The 14,093-nt window shown below is 42.4% G+C and overlaps 1 protein-coding gene across 1 annotated transcript; it reads right to left on the reverse strand.

Annotated features, from left to right (window-relative positions):
• LOC8084627 (protein PIN-LIKES 7) lies at window positions 364-3,836 on the reverse strand. Its single transcript, XM_002461808.2, has 9 exons — window positions 3,419-3,836; window positions 3,180-3,304; window positions 2,961-3,085; window positions 2,551-2,763; window positions 2,227-2,364; window positions 1,678-1,778; window positions 1,528-1,580; window positions 1,064-1,249; window positions 364-818 (listed from the first exon to the last, which is right to left on the reverse strand). The coding sequence occupies exons 1-9, from the start codon at window positions 3,652-3,654 to the stop codon at window positions 694-696; spliced, it is 1,302 nt and encodes a 433-aa protein (XP_002461853.2). The 5' UTR covers window positions 3,655-3,836; the 3' UTR covers window positions 364-693.

Here is a 14,093-nt window from a genome sequence, read left to right on the forward strand (position 1 = left end):
ATATATATATATATATATATATATATATATATATTCTAATCCCGCTGTGTTTGGGTTTTTCCTTCTCTAGGTCTGGTGGAGATGAACACAACACGCAAGGGGTGACCGGACATCTTGATCCGGACGCGGCGGCGCGGGGCCGACAGAGAAGGCGTGGCGCCACGCCATACGGATGGGATCTGACCCCGATCCGCCTGCTACACGATCTGATCCTAATCTTTATTTTGTTCGCTTATTATATTATCAGCTGTTAGCAGTCCTTAACTTTGGGTGAACACATGCATGGAAGGTGAACAGACACACATTATCTTTATCTTCGTGCTATTCACAAAAAAAATCTTTATCTTCGTGCATTGCATAAAGTGAAGACTAATAACTCATTATATATATTTTCATGGTCTCCTCGCCCTTTTCTTTAGTGAGTCATGTACGTGGTACATTCCAGCGGTGCGTAGAGGTCCAGTACGTGGTACAAAAAAAACATATCTTTGTACATGAGGTCGCGGAACAAAAAAAACTACCGATAGTAAAAATGGATTAGAATAGTCAAATACAGAGGTTGTTTGATCAAGCTGCTAATAACTGTTTGTAGCTAAATAAACTACTGTGGACGAGAGCTGCGATGGTTCTTTGCTTGCTTGCCCGAATACCAGCATCATATCCTCTCTTCTCATTCTGCGGTATGCATGGTGGCTATTGCAGGATCCACATGAAGATGGTGGACCAGACAGTAAGCGCTAGCGCGGCAACGAGGTATGTCCACAGCAAAATAACCGAGCACTCCTCTTGCCCAACGTCATACAATTGAGACATGGTTCCTGTGATACGTTGTAACTTTTATGAGAAAAAGGAAATACATGCTTAGTAACACTTGGAAGCATGGAAATGTAGTAACTAGTACTCCCTCTATTTTAAATCGTAAGATGTTCTGGCTTTCCAAGCTGCATAATAGTAAATTATACTATGCACCAAGATATAGGTTAGATGTCTATATATCCTTCTTATGATGTATATGGTGTGGTGAGGGATAGAAATGAAAATCAAATACATATGTGAGACTTACCGATGCTCATTGCAGGCGGGACAGCGAAGTGCATCATGAGCGTGTACTGGTAGAGTGGGTGAGGCGGAAGGAAGCCCATGTCACGCGCAGCCCTAACAACGAGCACCCCGATGAGCGGCAGGATCAAGTAGCGCACGCAGATGACTGCGACAACCACCATCAGGGGTACCTTCGTCTTGCGCACACCTACATCGCATCGATCATGCATGCTCGTAGTATCTTAGTATCTTAGAATGCACATAGTAGGTCATTGATGATCATTTGATCAGCCATGCATGGCTCAAGGGAGAGATCCTTCGCCCCACTCTATTCATGTAGCTTCTATTAGCCCATTTAGTTAAATTATATGTCGTTCTAGTTGTTGTAGGTACATAGATTTTGTTATGCATAGTTTTTCTTGTGCATCTATAAAAGTCAGAATTGAACTAATTACAATTTAAAATGGATGGTATATATTATATTACCTTTTGTCAAGTTTCCTCCTAGAATCAGCATAAGGCATGGGATTGTTCCATCTCTACATGATACATGAATTAGATGTTTAGAAACCAAGGAATTAAAGTTGGGGGAATTGAATTATATGTTGGTCTCAGTAATGAGGTTTAATTTGTTACCCGAGTAGCTTGAGGGAGTCTTGCACAGCTCGCAGGGGAGCGTTGCTGCCCACAAATACAGACCTGAGCCAGGGCACTGTTCCTATTACCAAACCCATGACCTGATTGATAAACATTACTCACAAATTAGCTAATAAAAGCTTCGTAACTTAGCATGTCCTGTTTATTTTCTTTGTGACCTTTTTTTGTTTCATGAACTTTATACCATCTTCCTTTTTATTAATAAGATTCCAGTAAAAGGGGAAACCCTCCTGTTTTCATAAAAAATGTACCATATACATATGCATTTCAAAAATGGATGGACGCAAGCGTGGACCCAAGTTATGTAGATTGAGGGCACAGGCCGCTACTCAAATTTTGCTAGTAGTATATATTATATGACAATTTTTCACCATTGGTGCTAGGCGCACACACAGACACACACCATCAAATATAATGAAGGCTAACTTGATAATCATATTTACTGTGGCTTCAGTCATTTTTTTTTGGTCTAGGTGAGTCCCTATAGATGACCAGGATATATATACACACGATGGAGTTAAGTCTTACCGCGCCAGTCGTCGGTGGCGAGGTTAACTCCTCCGTTATTTGGTGCGTGACTTGTTTGATCTTCTGCCACAAGCTCTTGCTTCCACTACCCTGCTGATGATGATGAAATACGCTTGATCCTGAAAGCAGCGGAACCAACTGCTTCCATTCCATCATATAACATATAGCATTTCATGCCAAAATGAAACAAGCAGTCAACTATTATTCAGACTGATTTTAGGGTGAAATAATAATCAAGGTAAAGTAAAGCCAGCACTGCCGGTAGATTTAGGGCCGGGTATGTAGTAGTAATGTGATAGAAAGAGGCCGGAAACAGAAAATTACTATTTGGTGTTGTCCTTTTTCATCAGCCGGTTTGGACGATGGCGAGATGGTGTTGTATTCCTCTGATTTGACAGAGTCATCGTCGTGGTTAGGCTCGACGACCACGGAGGTCACTGCAGAAATGCCTACTATTGGTTCTCTCATCTTTCGGTATATTTCGCCGGACCTCTTAATAATACCGTGCGTGTGTGTCCAGATGTACAATCCTCCAAGCTGCACATGCATGGAGCACGGCACATGTGTAAGAGTAGTATAATATATAACAGGAGAGCTGCTAGCTGCACATGGATAGAGAGAGATTGAGCATTGCCAAATCTGCCAGGAGTACTTTTATCTCACAATAAATAAACAAATTAATAATACTTTCGGTCATATCTTTTCAGCCAAATGAACAGGCTAAGTGTGGTTACCGCCATGGAGAATGAGGCGTAGGAGAGGCCGTGCTCTGTGCAGACGCTGTTGGGCAAACCAAACGGATTTCCATCCTCCTCGCACACGGCCGGGATCACCACCAGCATCAGGTTGCCAAAGTTTGCTTCAATATAATCCCAGGCGACAGGCGTCAGAACCACAACAACAGGAGACAGAGGTAGAGCATTGCCGCCAGAGCAGGACATATATATACATACCAGCAGAGCAGGAAGCAATGACCAATCCGCGGAGCTGCGGCGGCGGCCTGAGGACGAGCACCGCCACCCACCCGAGAGCTCCTCCGGCCAAGAAGGCGATCCCGATGTTCACCGGCATGAACCACCTGTTGATAAAATTCAGAACAATCCATTTCATGCATGGCAACCTACAGAGATGCATGAGAACTGGAGAGGCGACAACAACGGACGGTATGGTATGGGTATACGCGTGTCCGTACCAGGCGAGGACGTCTTTGAGCGTGACGGTGCTGGCGAGGCTGGCGAGCATGAGCGCCGGCGTGAACACGGCGTAGACGACGCGGTTGATGTCGGCGCGGGCGGACGGCGTGAGCACGTTGCCGCAGCGGGCCGTCGCGAGGTAGGCGCCCGCCACGCCTATGAGCAGCAGCTCTGCCACCGGCATCGACGAAACCACCAGCAGCGACACGAACCCGCCGCCGCCGCCGGCCATCATCGTCGTCGTCGATGGATAGATATGGATGCTCGAGAAAGCAGTGTCAAGCGGGCCTCCAAGCACGCACCCAGAGTTAGAGACGACGACACCTCTACCTAACTATGCTTAATATTGCTAGCAACCAAACTTTCCTGTACGCGGCGCGCTAGCTGTTTCTCTGAAATAATGTATGTCTTCAGATCATCGGTTTACATATAGTCATATGCATATATATGCATCCGATCCGATACAATCAGTAGGACCCGCTAGCTCGATATCTAGTAAATAATAAATTCAGGCATGCGAAGCGAGAACTCGTGTTAGCTCGGTTGACCAGGAAAAAGAGAAAATGCATGGCCACCACATGGACGAATAATTTTGACGCGCACATTGGGCACCCATGAACCACTAGGCCGCGGGTTGGTGCCGCCAGACAGATTAATCGGCGCTCACACAGGTACATACCGGTAGTATAATAGTTTTTTTAAGGGCTTCCCCAACGCCAGATGGCGTGCTGCTCCATCCTCCACTGTGGCATCAACATGCCATGTCACTTCATTTGGTGGTCTCGTAGATGTGTGTAGTAGCTTGCATAAGACAACGCTTCCTCACCTGACATAAAGCAGAAGAGAACGTTTTTCTTGCGTTGTGGCCGGCTGGATGGTGGCCTTGGAGGGAGAGAAAGGAGAAAAGGTACTGCATGCATTCTCTTTTTCTCTGCAGGAGCAGAACGACGGGACAAGGTGATGGTGTGGCCTTAGGAGAGAGAGAGTGGCGGCTTTTTTTTGTCAACGTGGAACCTGAGGCTAATGGTTCTGTATGCTTCCGTTGTACGTGCCCTAAGACTCCAAGCACACACTCCTATAAAGACATGCACGTATACCTGATCTATGAGCGTACAAATCCCGAGATTGATAAAGTCACTTAGACGCTTCACTGTCTATGGACACGTCGCTAACTAGTGAAACAATATCATCGTTAAACTCTGGAGTAAATCCAGAAAAATACAAGCAAATGTGTCAAATTGGGGATTTAAACTCGGGTGGATAGGACTACTGAAAGAATATCACCATTAAACCCTAGAATAAATTCAGAAAAATACGAACACCTATGTCAAATTAGATATTTAAATTCAAGTGAACAGGTTTCACCAAGAAACCCAACCAGATGAGCTACGCTCATTTCGTTTTATTATACAAGTACTTGATTACGTTCGATATTGGATCAATGGATCAACCAACCAAAAACCATCTTCTCACTCTATCAAAATCCTGTTACCTTAAGCATAAAAAACTGCAAAAATAATAGCAAAACCGCTAAGAAAATAATGCTTGACATTTATCGTCAGACTTTGTTAAGAATAGAAGATAAAGGAAATTCATTTCTTGATAGTTTTGGCACTCTAAGATGATTTCCTTAAAGGCTGGCTACTAAAGAAATTAGGGTGACATCTAATGTGCCAAAGCAACAAGAAAATAATTTAACCAACAAGTAATAAATTTCCTTGGAGGCCGGTGACTTAACCGCTAAAAAAATTTTTGAAACCATGAAGATAATATCAATTTTCTTAAGGGTCATAAAACTCCAAGGAAATGGTTGGTTGATAAGCTAATCTAATTTCCTTGTAGTTTGTTAGTTGCCAAGTTAATTCTTACTTTCTTGAGGGCATAGGCTCTCAAGGAAGGTCTTTTGCTTGATGGTTGAATCGTCAAGTTAATTGTTACTTCCTCTGTCCTATAATATAGTGTATTTTAGGAATTCTAAGACAAGTTAAAAGAGAACATAAAAGATACATGTACCCTTATTTTATTTTTCTAATTAGATGTTATCATTATTATAAATAATGGTGATTGATCAATAAATGAAAAGTATTTAATTTAAAGTTGATTTTTGTCCTCTAGAATGCATTATATTTAAGGACAAATTTTGAATGTTAGAATGCACTGTATTACAGGATGGAGGAAGTATTTTCTTGACTATGCAACCTTAAGATAATTGTTGTTTTCATTTTGGCTAATAAATTCCCAGAAAATGTAAATCACCGTAAAAAATACTAGGCAAAGTCGTGTAAGGTTCAAATGGTTAGAAGGGATGAATAGCCTATTTAAATTTTCTACAAACTCAACTAGACAAATTTTTTCAGCAATCTAGTTCTCGTTGTGGCGATACACCCACTTGATAGATCACGAGCTAATTGGTAATACAAGTCAAACCCTCAGCGGGTGCCGCATATGCACTCACAAGATGGGGATCCTCCAAGCCACAAGCAATCTATTAGAGTAGTCAATTGCGATCTCCTGCGGGGAAGGCTCAAGAACTCCTCACGAATCACTTGGTGAGGCTCGAAACAATCTCAAATCACAAGCTCAACACCATTGTTGCTCCAAGTCATCTAGGGTGTCGGAAAACACCCAAGAGTAAAAAGAAATCTGCAGCAAACTCAAAGATCAAATGCCACTCGATGCAACTCTCAATGCAATGCACTTGAATCTCACTCAATCTCACTAGGATGAGCAATCAAGCAAGCAGATAAGTCGAAGAAGTGTTCTCTAGCTCAAAGTATGCTTCAAGTATTAAGAAGTGCAAGAGGGAGCATCCCAAAACCAACCACCTTCTATTTATAATATTTCACTAAAGAGCTAGTAGCCATTTGGTGCTGAGTCAGGGGCGTTAGACGCTCCGACGCCTGACCATCGGATGTGGCTCAGCATCCGATGCTCGCCTGCCACACCAGTTAGATCGCTGCTATGTGTCCTATTTTAAACGTGAACAGTTGATCGCCAATGGTCATTTAAGCGTTAACGAACTTTTGGAGCACGCATCGGACGCGTCTGATGCTACATTACGGACGCGGCCTGCTCACACCGGACGCTACTCAGAGAGTTCTAGAAACTCTCTAGGACGCGTCTGATGCACACAACATCGAAACAACACTAGTACAGTACGAGTATCAGACACGCTAATGCTTGAGCGTTGGATGCTCCGATGCACAAGTCAGAATGCGCCCAACAGTGTTGCATTCGTCGGATGTGGGCTCAGCGTCCAACGTTGTCTGACCCAACATCCGACGAGTATTTTTCAGCGAGAAACACTCGCGCAACTTCACCGAAACTTTCCTCCGACGCAATGGAAAATATGAATTCTATTTTCTCAAAAACGCTGAATCCAAACTCCTCTCTACCCCTCAAACTCCACCTCCACCAAGTGTACACCACCATTGTGCATGTATGTTAGCATTTCACAGACATTTTCTTCAAAGGAGTTATGTTAGTACTTTACTAGATTCTAATGCATTCACTCAAAATGTTGACCTAGTAGCACTTGATTTAAGAGATGACCATGATTTCTCCTCTTTGTAGGGTCGAGATGGCGGACTAGAGGGAGGGTGAATAGTCCTTTCTAAAATTTACTACGCTAGCTAACCGAAACAAATGCGGAATTAAAACTATCGGTCTAGCCAAGACTACACCCCTCTATCTAAGTTCTCTAGCACCTTGAAAAGATTCTAAACAAGCAAGCAAGGTGCTACCTTAGCAAGAGCTCGCCTATACAATTCTAGGAGCAAGGTCACACAAACCTATGCAGCTAGTACTTTGCAAACCGGGGGAGCTCCTACTCAAACTAGTGAGGCAAAGCGCACAAAGCCTAAGCTCACTAGCAAGCTCAATAACAAGGCAACCAATGCCAAATTAGAGAGCGCAAAATACTTAGCTACACAAACTAAGCAATATGACTAACAAGGTTACACAAACCAAATTAGTCACGCAAGGGAACTACTTCTAGCTACACAAGCAAGAAGATAACTAGCAAGCTACACAAGCTAACTAATTACAAGAGGAACTACACAAGCATAAATATATGAATGTAAATACAAGCTTGTGTTAGGGACTTGCAAACCAACGGGAAGAACAATGTTGACACGATGATTTTCTCCCGAGGTTCACTTGGTTGCCACCAAGCTACGTCCCCGTTGAGACAAGCTCCAAGGTTGCCGCCGGTCCTCTTGCTAGTGGTGACCCGCAAGTCACACTCTCCCACGTGGAGTGCTTACCACAAGCTCTAGCACTTGACCTGGCCGGACCACTTGTCGCTCTTCACGTCTCGCTCAACGAGAGTTGCTCTTCGCGATCTCCGCGGGGTGAGCACCGTACCCCTCACAATCTCTTCTCCGGAGCACTGCACAATCTCCTTGTGTGCTTCGACGGAGTCACAAGCCACCAAGCCGTCTAGGAGGTGGCAACCTCCAAGAGTAACAAGCACCACCAGCTTGCAACACGAACACCTAGTGCCACTCGATGCAATCTCTCAATGCAACGCACTAGAATCGCTCACTCACACAATCGGATGATCACTATCAAGCATATGTGAGTTAGAGGCTTCACTAGCACTCCCCAAGCATGGACACTAAGTCCCAAGGGTGCTCAGCACCAGCCAAGGCCGGCCACCACTTCTATTTATAGCCCCAAGGGCTAAACTAGCCGTTGCCCCTTCACTGGGCAAAGCACGTGGGCACCGCACGCTCATAGGGAGCCACCGGACGCTCAACCCTCAGCGTCCGGTGCTCAAGCGTCGACCACGTGTCACTAGCCGTTTGAACTCGACCGTTGCCGCCAACGGCTACCACGCGCTCGCGCCTGACACAACACCACCGGACGCTCAACTAGTCCACACCGGACACGTCCGGTGCACACCGGACCCGTGCGCAGAGAGCTCCGCAAACTCGCACGGTCACCGGACGCAAGCCACCGGACGCACCCAGAGCGTCCGGTGCTCACCGGACTCATGCGCAGAGAGGGTCGCCAAACCGCCCGCACACCGGACGCTGGGCACCGGACTCTCTCCGGTGCGTCCGGTGCACTCTGCTGCACCCGACAGCACACCGGACGCTAAAGGCCAGCGTCCGGTGCCTCCGCGCAGAGCGTCCGGTGAGTGTTTCCTACTGAGAAACACTCCCGTGACTTCTCCAAAATTCCCACCAGCGCAATAGAAAATATGCACTTAATTTTCTCAAAAAGCGCCGAATCCCGCCGAGCAAGCTCGGCGGGAGGGAGAGAGGAACCCACACCCCTCTCAACCCTAGGAACTCCACCTCCTTTGTAAAGTGTGCCAACACCAACAAGTGTACACCACCATGTGCAAGTGTGTTAGCATTTTCACAAACATTTTCCCAAAGGAGTTAGCCTCTCAGACTTGCCACGCCACTCGATCCTAACACGTATGCAAAGTTAGATCGCTCTAGTGGCACTAGATGACCGATATGCAAACAAGTTTGCCCCTCTTGATAGTACGGCCATCTATCCTAAATCCGGTCATAAACTTCTCTACACATCTATGACCGGTGAAATGGAAATGCCCTAGGTTATACCTTTGCCTTGCGCTTTCCATTCCAACTCCTCCAATGTTGATGCAACACATGCACCAACCAATCACCAAATGATATGATCCACTTCATATCATCATGTGACTGTATTGGTTCATCGATCTTGACCTCACTTGCTCTTCACCGTTGCCTCGGTCCATCGGCGCCAAGTCTTGCTCAAGCTTCACGGTCACACGCGGTCCCTCGCTTCAAAGCCTTCGACTTGCCCTTCACTCTTGCAACCGGTCCATCAAGCCAAGCCTCATCTTGATCTTCTCCACCTTGGTCACATGACTCCATGTCATGTCTCATATGCAATGAGCTCCTCCATCATCACATAATCACCTGTGGACTAATCTCCTGTGTATCTCACATAAACACTATTAGTCCACCTAAGTTGTCACTCAATTACCAAAACCAAACAAGGACCTTTCAATCTCCCCCTTTTTGGTAATTGATGACAACTCTATAAAGATATGGAAAAATTAAGCTTTTCCAAGCTAGCACTTCACACAAGTGTAAATTGCTAACTTGTTTTGGATTTTATGCTACTTATCCAACATTTAAGCTCTTTGTCAAGATTTGGATAAGCACCATAAAACCCTACTAAGTGCTAAGGTGTATAGAATAAACCTTTGTAGTTCGATACCAAATTCGATATCATTTGAAGCATTCAATGTACACCATCCTTAGCACCATGAGTAGCTAGACAACAAAAACACTAGAAACCCCGTGAGATCAACATTAAAAGCAAGGGTCTAGTTTTTACTTGAAGAATACAAGTCTAGCTACCAACCTATGCATGCTAGTTATCATATCATCAATCAAGTTCTATAACTAGCATACACCACACAAGCATGCATATATTGAATTTAAAACTTATGTAATGCAAGCAAGCACATGAATATGCACAAATCAAATGCAAACAATCAATGTTCATGAGCTTGCTCCCCCTACTTGTGTGCTTCTCTTTTGTCCAAGAATTTTGATCCATCATCTTTTCTTTTAATGTTGCTCCCTTGTCCATTTCCATCTTTGATCTCTCCCCCTTGAAATATATCTTTTGTTGTCCAACTTATCCCATGATCATATCTTTGTTCCAACTTCTCCCCCTTTGTCATCAATTTCCATAAAAGGTATGTGATACTAATTAAATCACTTGATACCAATTGTAAAAATGTGAATCTCATTGTGACAACGGATTGCATTGGGATAGATGGTTGAGGCTTGAATCTTGTATTTTTGATGGACATCACCATATATGTTGGAATGACATTTCTTGAATTGCTCTTGAGATACCACATAGGATCTTTGACCTTGATACCATTTGGTGGGGCACTCCCCCTATGTCATAGCATGGGTCATTCACTTGTCAATCTTGTTGGTGAGGGAACTTGCTTCACTTGATGATCATTTAAAGTTGAGGATCATTTGTGGAACCACCTTCTTGTATGATAGATACCATATGTATAAATGTGATATCATTTGAAGTGTCTTGTCCGATACCATATGGGATTCTTCTACCAATTAAGGTCTTCTAGTATGGAACCACTTGTTTGCTATCCTGAACATTTGCTATCATCATAATGAGTACCAACTGTAGGATATTACTTGAAGAAACATTTGAGTCTAGATATCCATTTGCATTGTTGTCTTGTTCTTGTACTCTTATCATCATGAGCTTCTAATTGTTGACTTGAACTATGTTGATTTGCCTAAGCTTCCAAGTCTGGTTTGAACCAATGACAAGCTTTTTCACACCTCATATTAAGGGTTATCTTGCCAATGTTGTACTTGTTACTTGTTAACAATCCAAAATAGATCAAGTACTTGGGTTCACTAGCTCATGAACAAACTCATATACATAACACTAGATCAATTAATCAATCAAGCAATAGTGGTAGGTTATGAATTTAAAACTTTTCATTTGTCATGCATGATCCTATTAAGCATGTACTATATGCACTAACCGCATACTAGTAAGGGATGAAATGATCATGCACATTACAATGATACCTTTGCTATGTTGGAGAAGAGGATAGTCATATAGATTCCAATTCATTTCTCCAATAGCAATGTGAAGTCCAATTAATAAGCTTGGTGAAGGCCAATCATAGATACCAATTGATAGATCAAATCTTCACCCATATGAATTGAAAACCACTTTATGATTAAGTGCACTATCTTGTTGTGGTTGACTTGCTTCTTCTTTTGATCATTGCTTGCATGAGAGAACTACTAAGAATATCACTTGAAATATCATGACTAGCTCTCTTTTGGGTTGTTGCTTGCTTTCTTGATCAATCCTTTTGATTGCTTCAACTAAGCATCTCAAATGTCCTTTAGATCACCACTTCCATGTTAGCCTTCCAAGCACCACACTTGGTTTACCCACTCCTCGGGCGGCAAGCCCCTCACATAGGGAGAAGTGACCTCTCTCCAAAGAATCATTCTTGATACTCAATTGAATTGCCTTTGATTGATTGATTCAAGTGATGTACTTAATATGATGAATATCCGAGAATCCTTCTTTAAGTACTTTTCTTTCTACTTGTTTAAGTCCTTTTCTTTCTACCAAATGATTTCCAATAGTTACTAGAACTTAAACTTCATCTTCATCTTGAGTTTGATCTTGATCTTCAATTTGAGTACTAAATGTGTACATCAAGTACATTCCATAATCAAATGATCTTGTACTCATTACTTGTCATGCTTATAGATCAATTCAAAACCAAACTTAGGTTCCTCAAACACTTATAAACATGTTTCCAACTTGAGGACCTTTCAATTAAAGTGACTCTAGATCAATCCAATAATTGTCACTTTTCTGGCAGATTCTGTACCCTTTAAAGAAATACCCATATCTCACAATGTACAGATCCAAATACCAGGAAATTTGGTGGAGATGTGATTCACTAAGTCATCTAGCAGCTGTAAAAATTTGAGCTTCATTTGGCTTCTAGATTGCTACCAGATTTCAATTCTTCCACCACTGCTACATGCTGAAAACTGCTGCACTATAGCTGATAAGATCCACTCCAAAACCGAAGTATCCCTTATCCAATTCTCATGAAATTTCTACAGCATCTTCTATGATAATTGTACAGCATGCATACCAAATTTCAAGCCATTCCAAATAGATTTGATCTCTCAAACTCAGACTTGATCACTGCTAGCTCAGTTTTTTTTAAAAAATTTTTTACAGATTTCAAACAATTGAGCTATGCTTGTTCAAATTGAATCAAACTTGAAATCAACTTGATTGAATACTTTCACAAGACATATATCCATTCAATCCACTTACTAAAAGTTATCTTATGAACTTATCCAACTCAAATCAATCCAAACTCGATTACTAACCATTTAATCCATTCAATCATCTTATAGCAAGCAACATTGCATATTTATCCAATTCAATCAACTCATATGCACCCAAATGAATGTGATCAACAAAGATATACCTTGGTTAGCTTATGATCATCCAATTTGCAAGCTTCAACTCATGTATTTGCAAGCCATCAAATAATCCAATAAATCACCACAACTTGAATATATGCACTTGTATGTTGTAGCACATTTGGACTTCACTATCTTGTCTTGGCATTGGGATAAGATAAGCACTAAGCTTCAATACTTGACTCAGTCATATGATGAATAATATAAGATCAATTAAATCAAGTCTACAATGCCGATGGTACCTACAAACAAGCATCCACTTTTTGATGGTACCCAAACTAGTTTGGGTCCTCTCAAGTTAGGTGCAACATACTTAGGCAATGCCTTAGTATGAGTAGCGGGATGTTTTGCAATAGCAACCATAGAGGTACCATTACCATCCTTTCTAAGCATAGTAATATCATCAATTGAAATAGGCTTAGAATTATTACCTAGGGGACATGAATGAGCCATGTGTCCCCTTTCCCGGCATAAGTAGCAACTTCTTTTGGATTGAGCCTTTTCTTCCTTGCTCATATGTTGCTTCTCATTGCCTTGCCTCTTGAAAGTTGCTTGAGCCTTCTTCTCAAGCTTGGTGGGACACTTTGAGGCAAAGTGTCCATCGTCCTTGCACTCAAAGCACTTGATGTGAGCATAAGCTTTATTCTTGTCTTGATTCTTGCTCATCATCTTGGCATCTTGGATTTGCATTGGATGCCTTGCTCTTCCACCCCTTCTTGTTTTCTTTTTTATCATCATGAAGTCATCACAATCATGGTTGATCTTGACTTGAGCTTGGGGTGCATTTTCTTGCTCAACTTGTGGCTTTTGTTGAGGCTTCGCTTGATGCTTCACCAATTGCTTGGTTGGGCACATTGAGGTGAGATGACCCCAAGTGCGGCACTTGAAGCACTTGACATGCTTGAGCCTCTCTTCTTCTTTCATCTTCTTGAGCTTCTCTTTGTTTGGGCAACCATTAGCAAGATGTCCCATTTCATGGCACCGATAGCACATAAAATGAGAAAGCTTCCTCTTTTCTTGCTTTCTTTTGCCCTTTGTCATCTTCTTCTTGAAGCCAAGGCCATATTTGTCACCATAGTTTCTTTGGGTCTTCAATATATTCTCAAAGGTGACTTTTGAGTAGTAGCACCTCTCTAGCTTGTTGCTCAAATTCTTCACTTGTTCATTGAGCTTATTGTTCTCCTTCAAAAGGTTAGTCTCACAAGACATAGAAGTAGAACAAGCATCTAAATGTGAAGAACATGGCATAGATAATAAATCATCACAAGAGGTGGATACATGCTTCTTGCCTACATCACAAGGGTTAGTAACAATATGTGATTGATCATTTGACCCAAGTTATGAGCTCTCACTAGTTTTAATTTCTTCATTAGAAATCTTCTTAGTGAGAAATGCATGATCTTTTACCAAGTTATCATGAGTAACACAAAGTTCCTCATGAACCAAGTTTAGCTCCTCATGTGAACAAGTAGTAACATAAAGTAGAAATGAGTTTTTGTTGTTCACATGTGGTCTTTAGAAATGAGTTTTCATTTTTCAGTTTATTTGTTTTTTCTAGCTCATTTCTTAAAGCTTTTGAGAGTTTGCATACAAGCTCAAAATTTGGACCATCACAATCAATAATCACATCACCGATAGATACCTT

This window comes from Sorghum bicolor, chromosome 2, assembly GCF_000003195.3.
Source record: "Sorghum bicolor cultivar BTx623 chromosome 2, Sorghum_bicolor_NCBIv3, whole genome shotgun sequence".
NCBI classification, from domain to species: Eukaryota; Viridiplantae; Streptophyta; class Magnoliopsida; order Poales; family Poaceae; genus Sorghum; species Sorghum bicolor.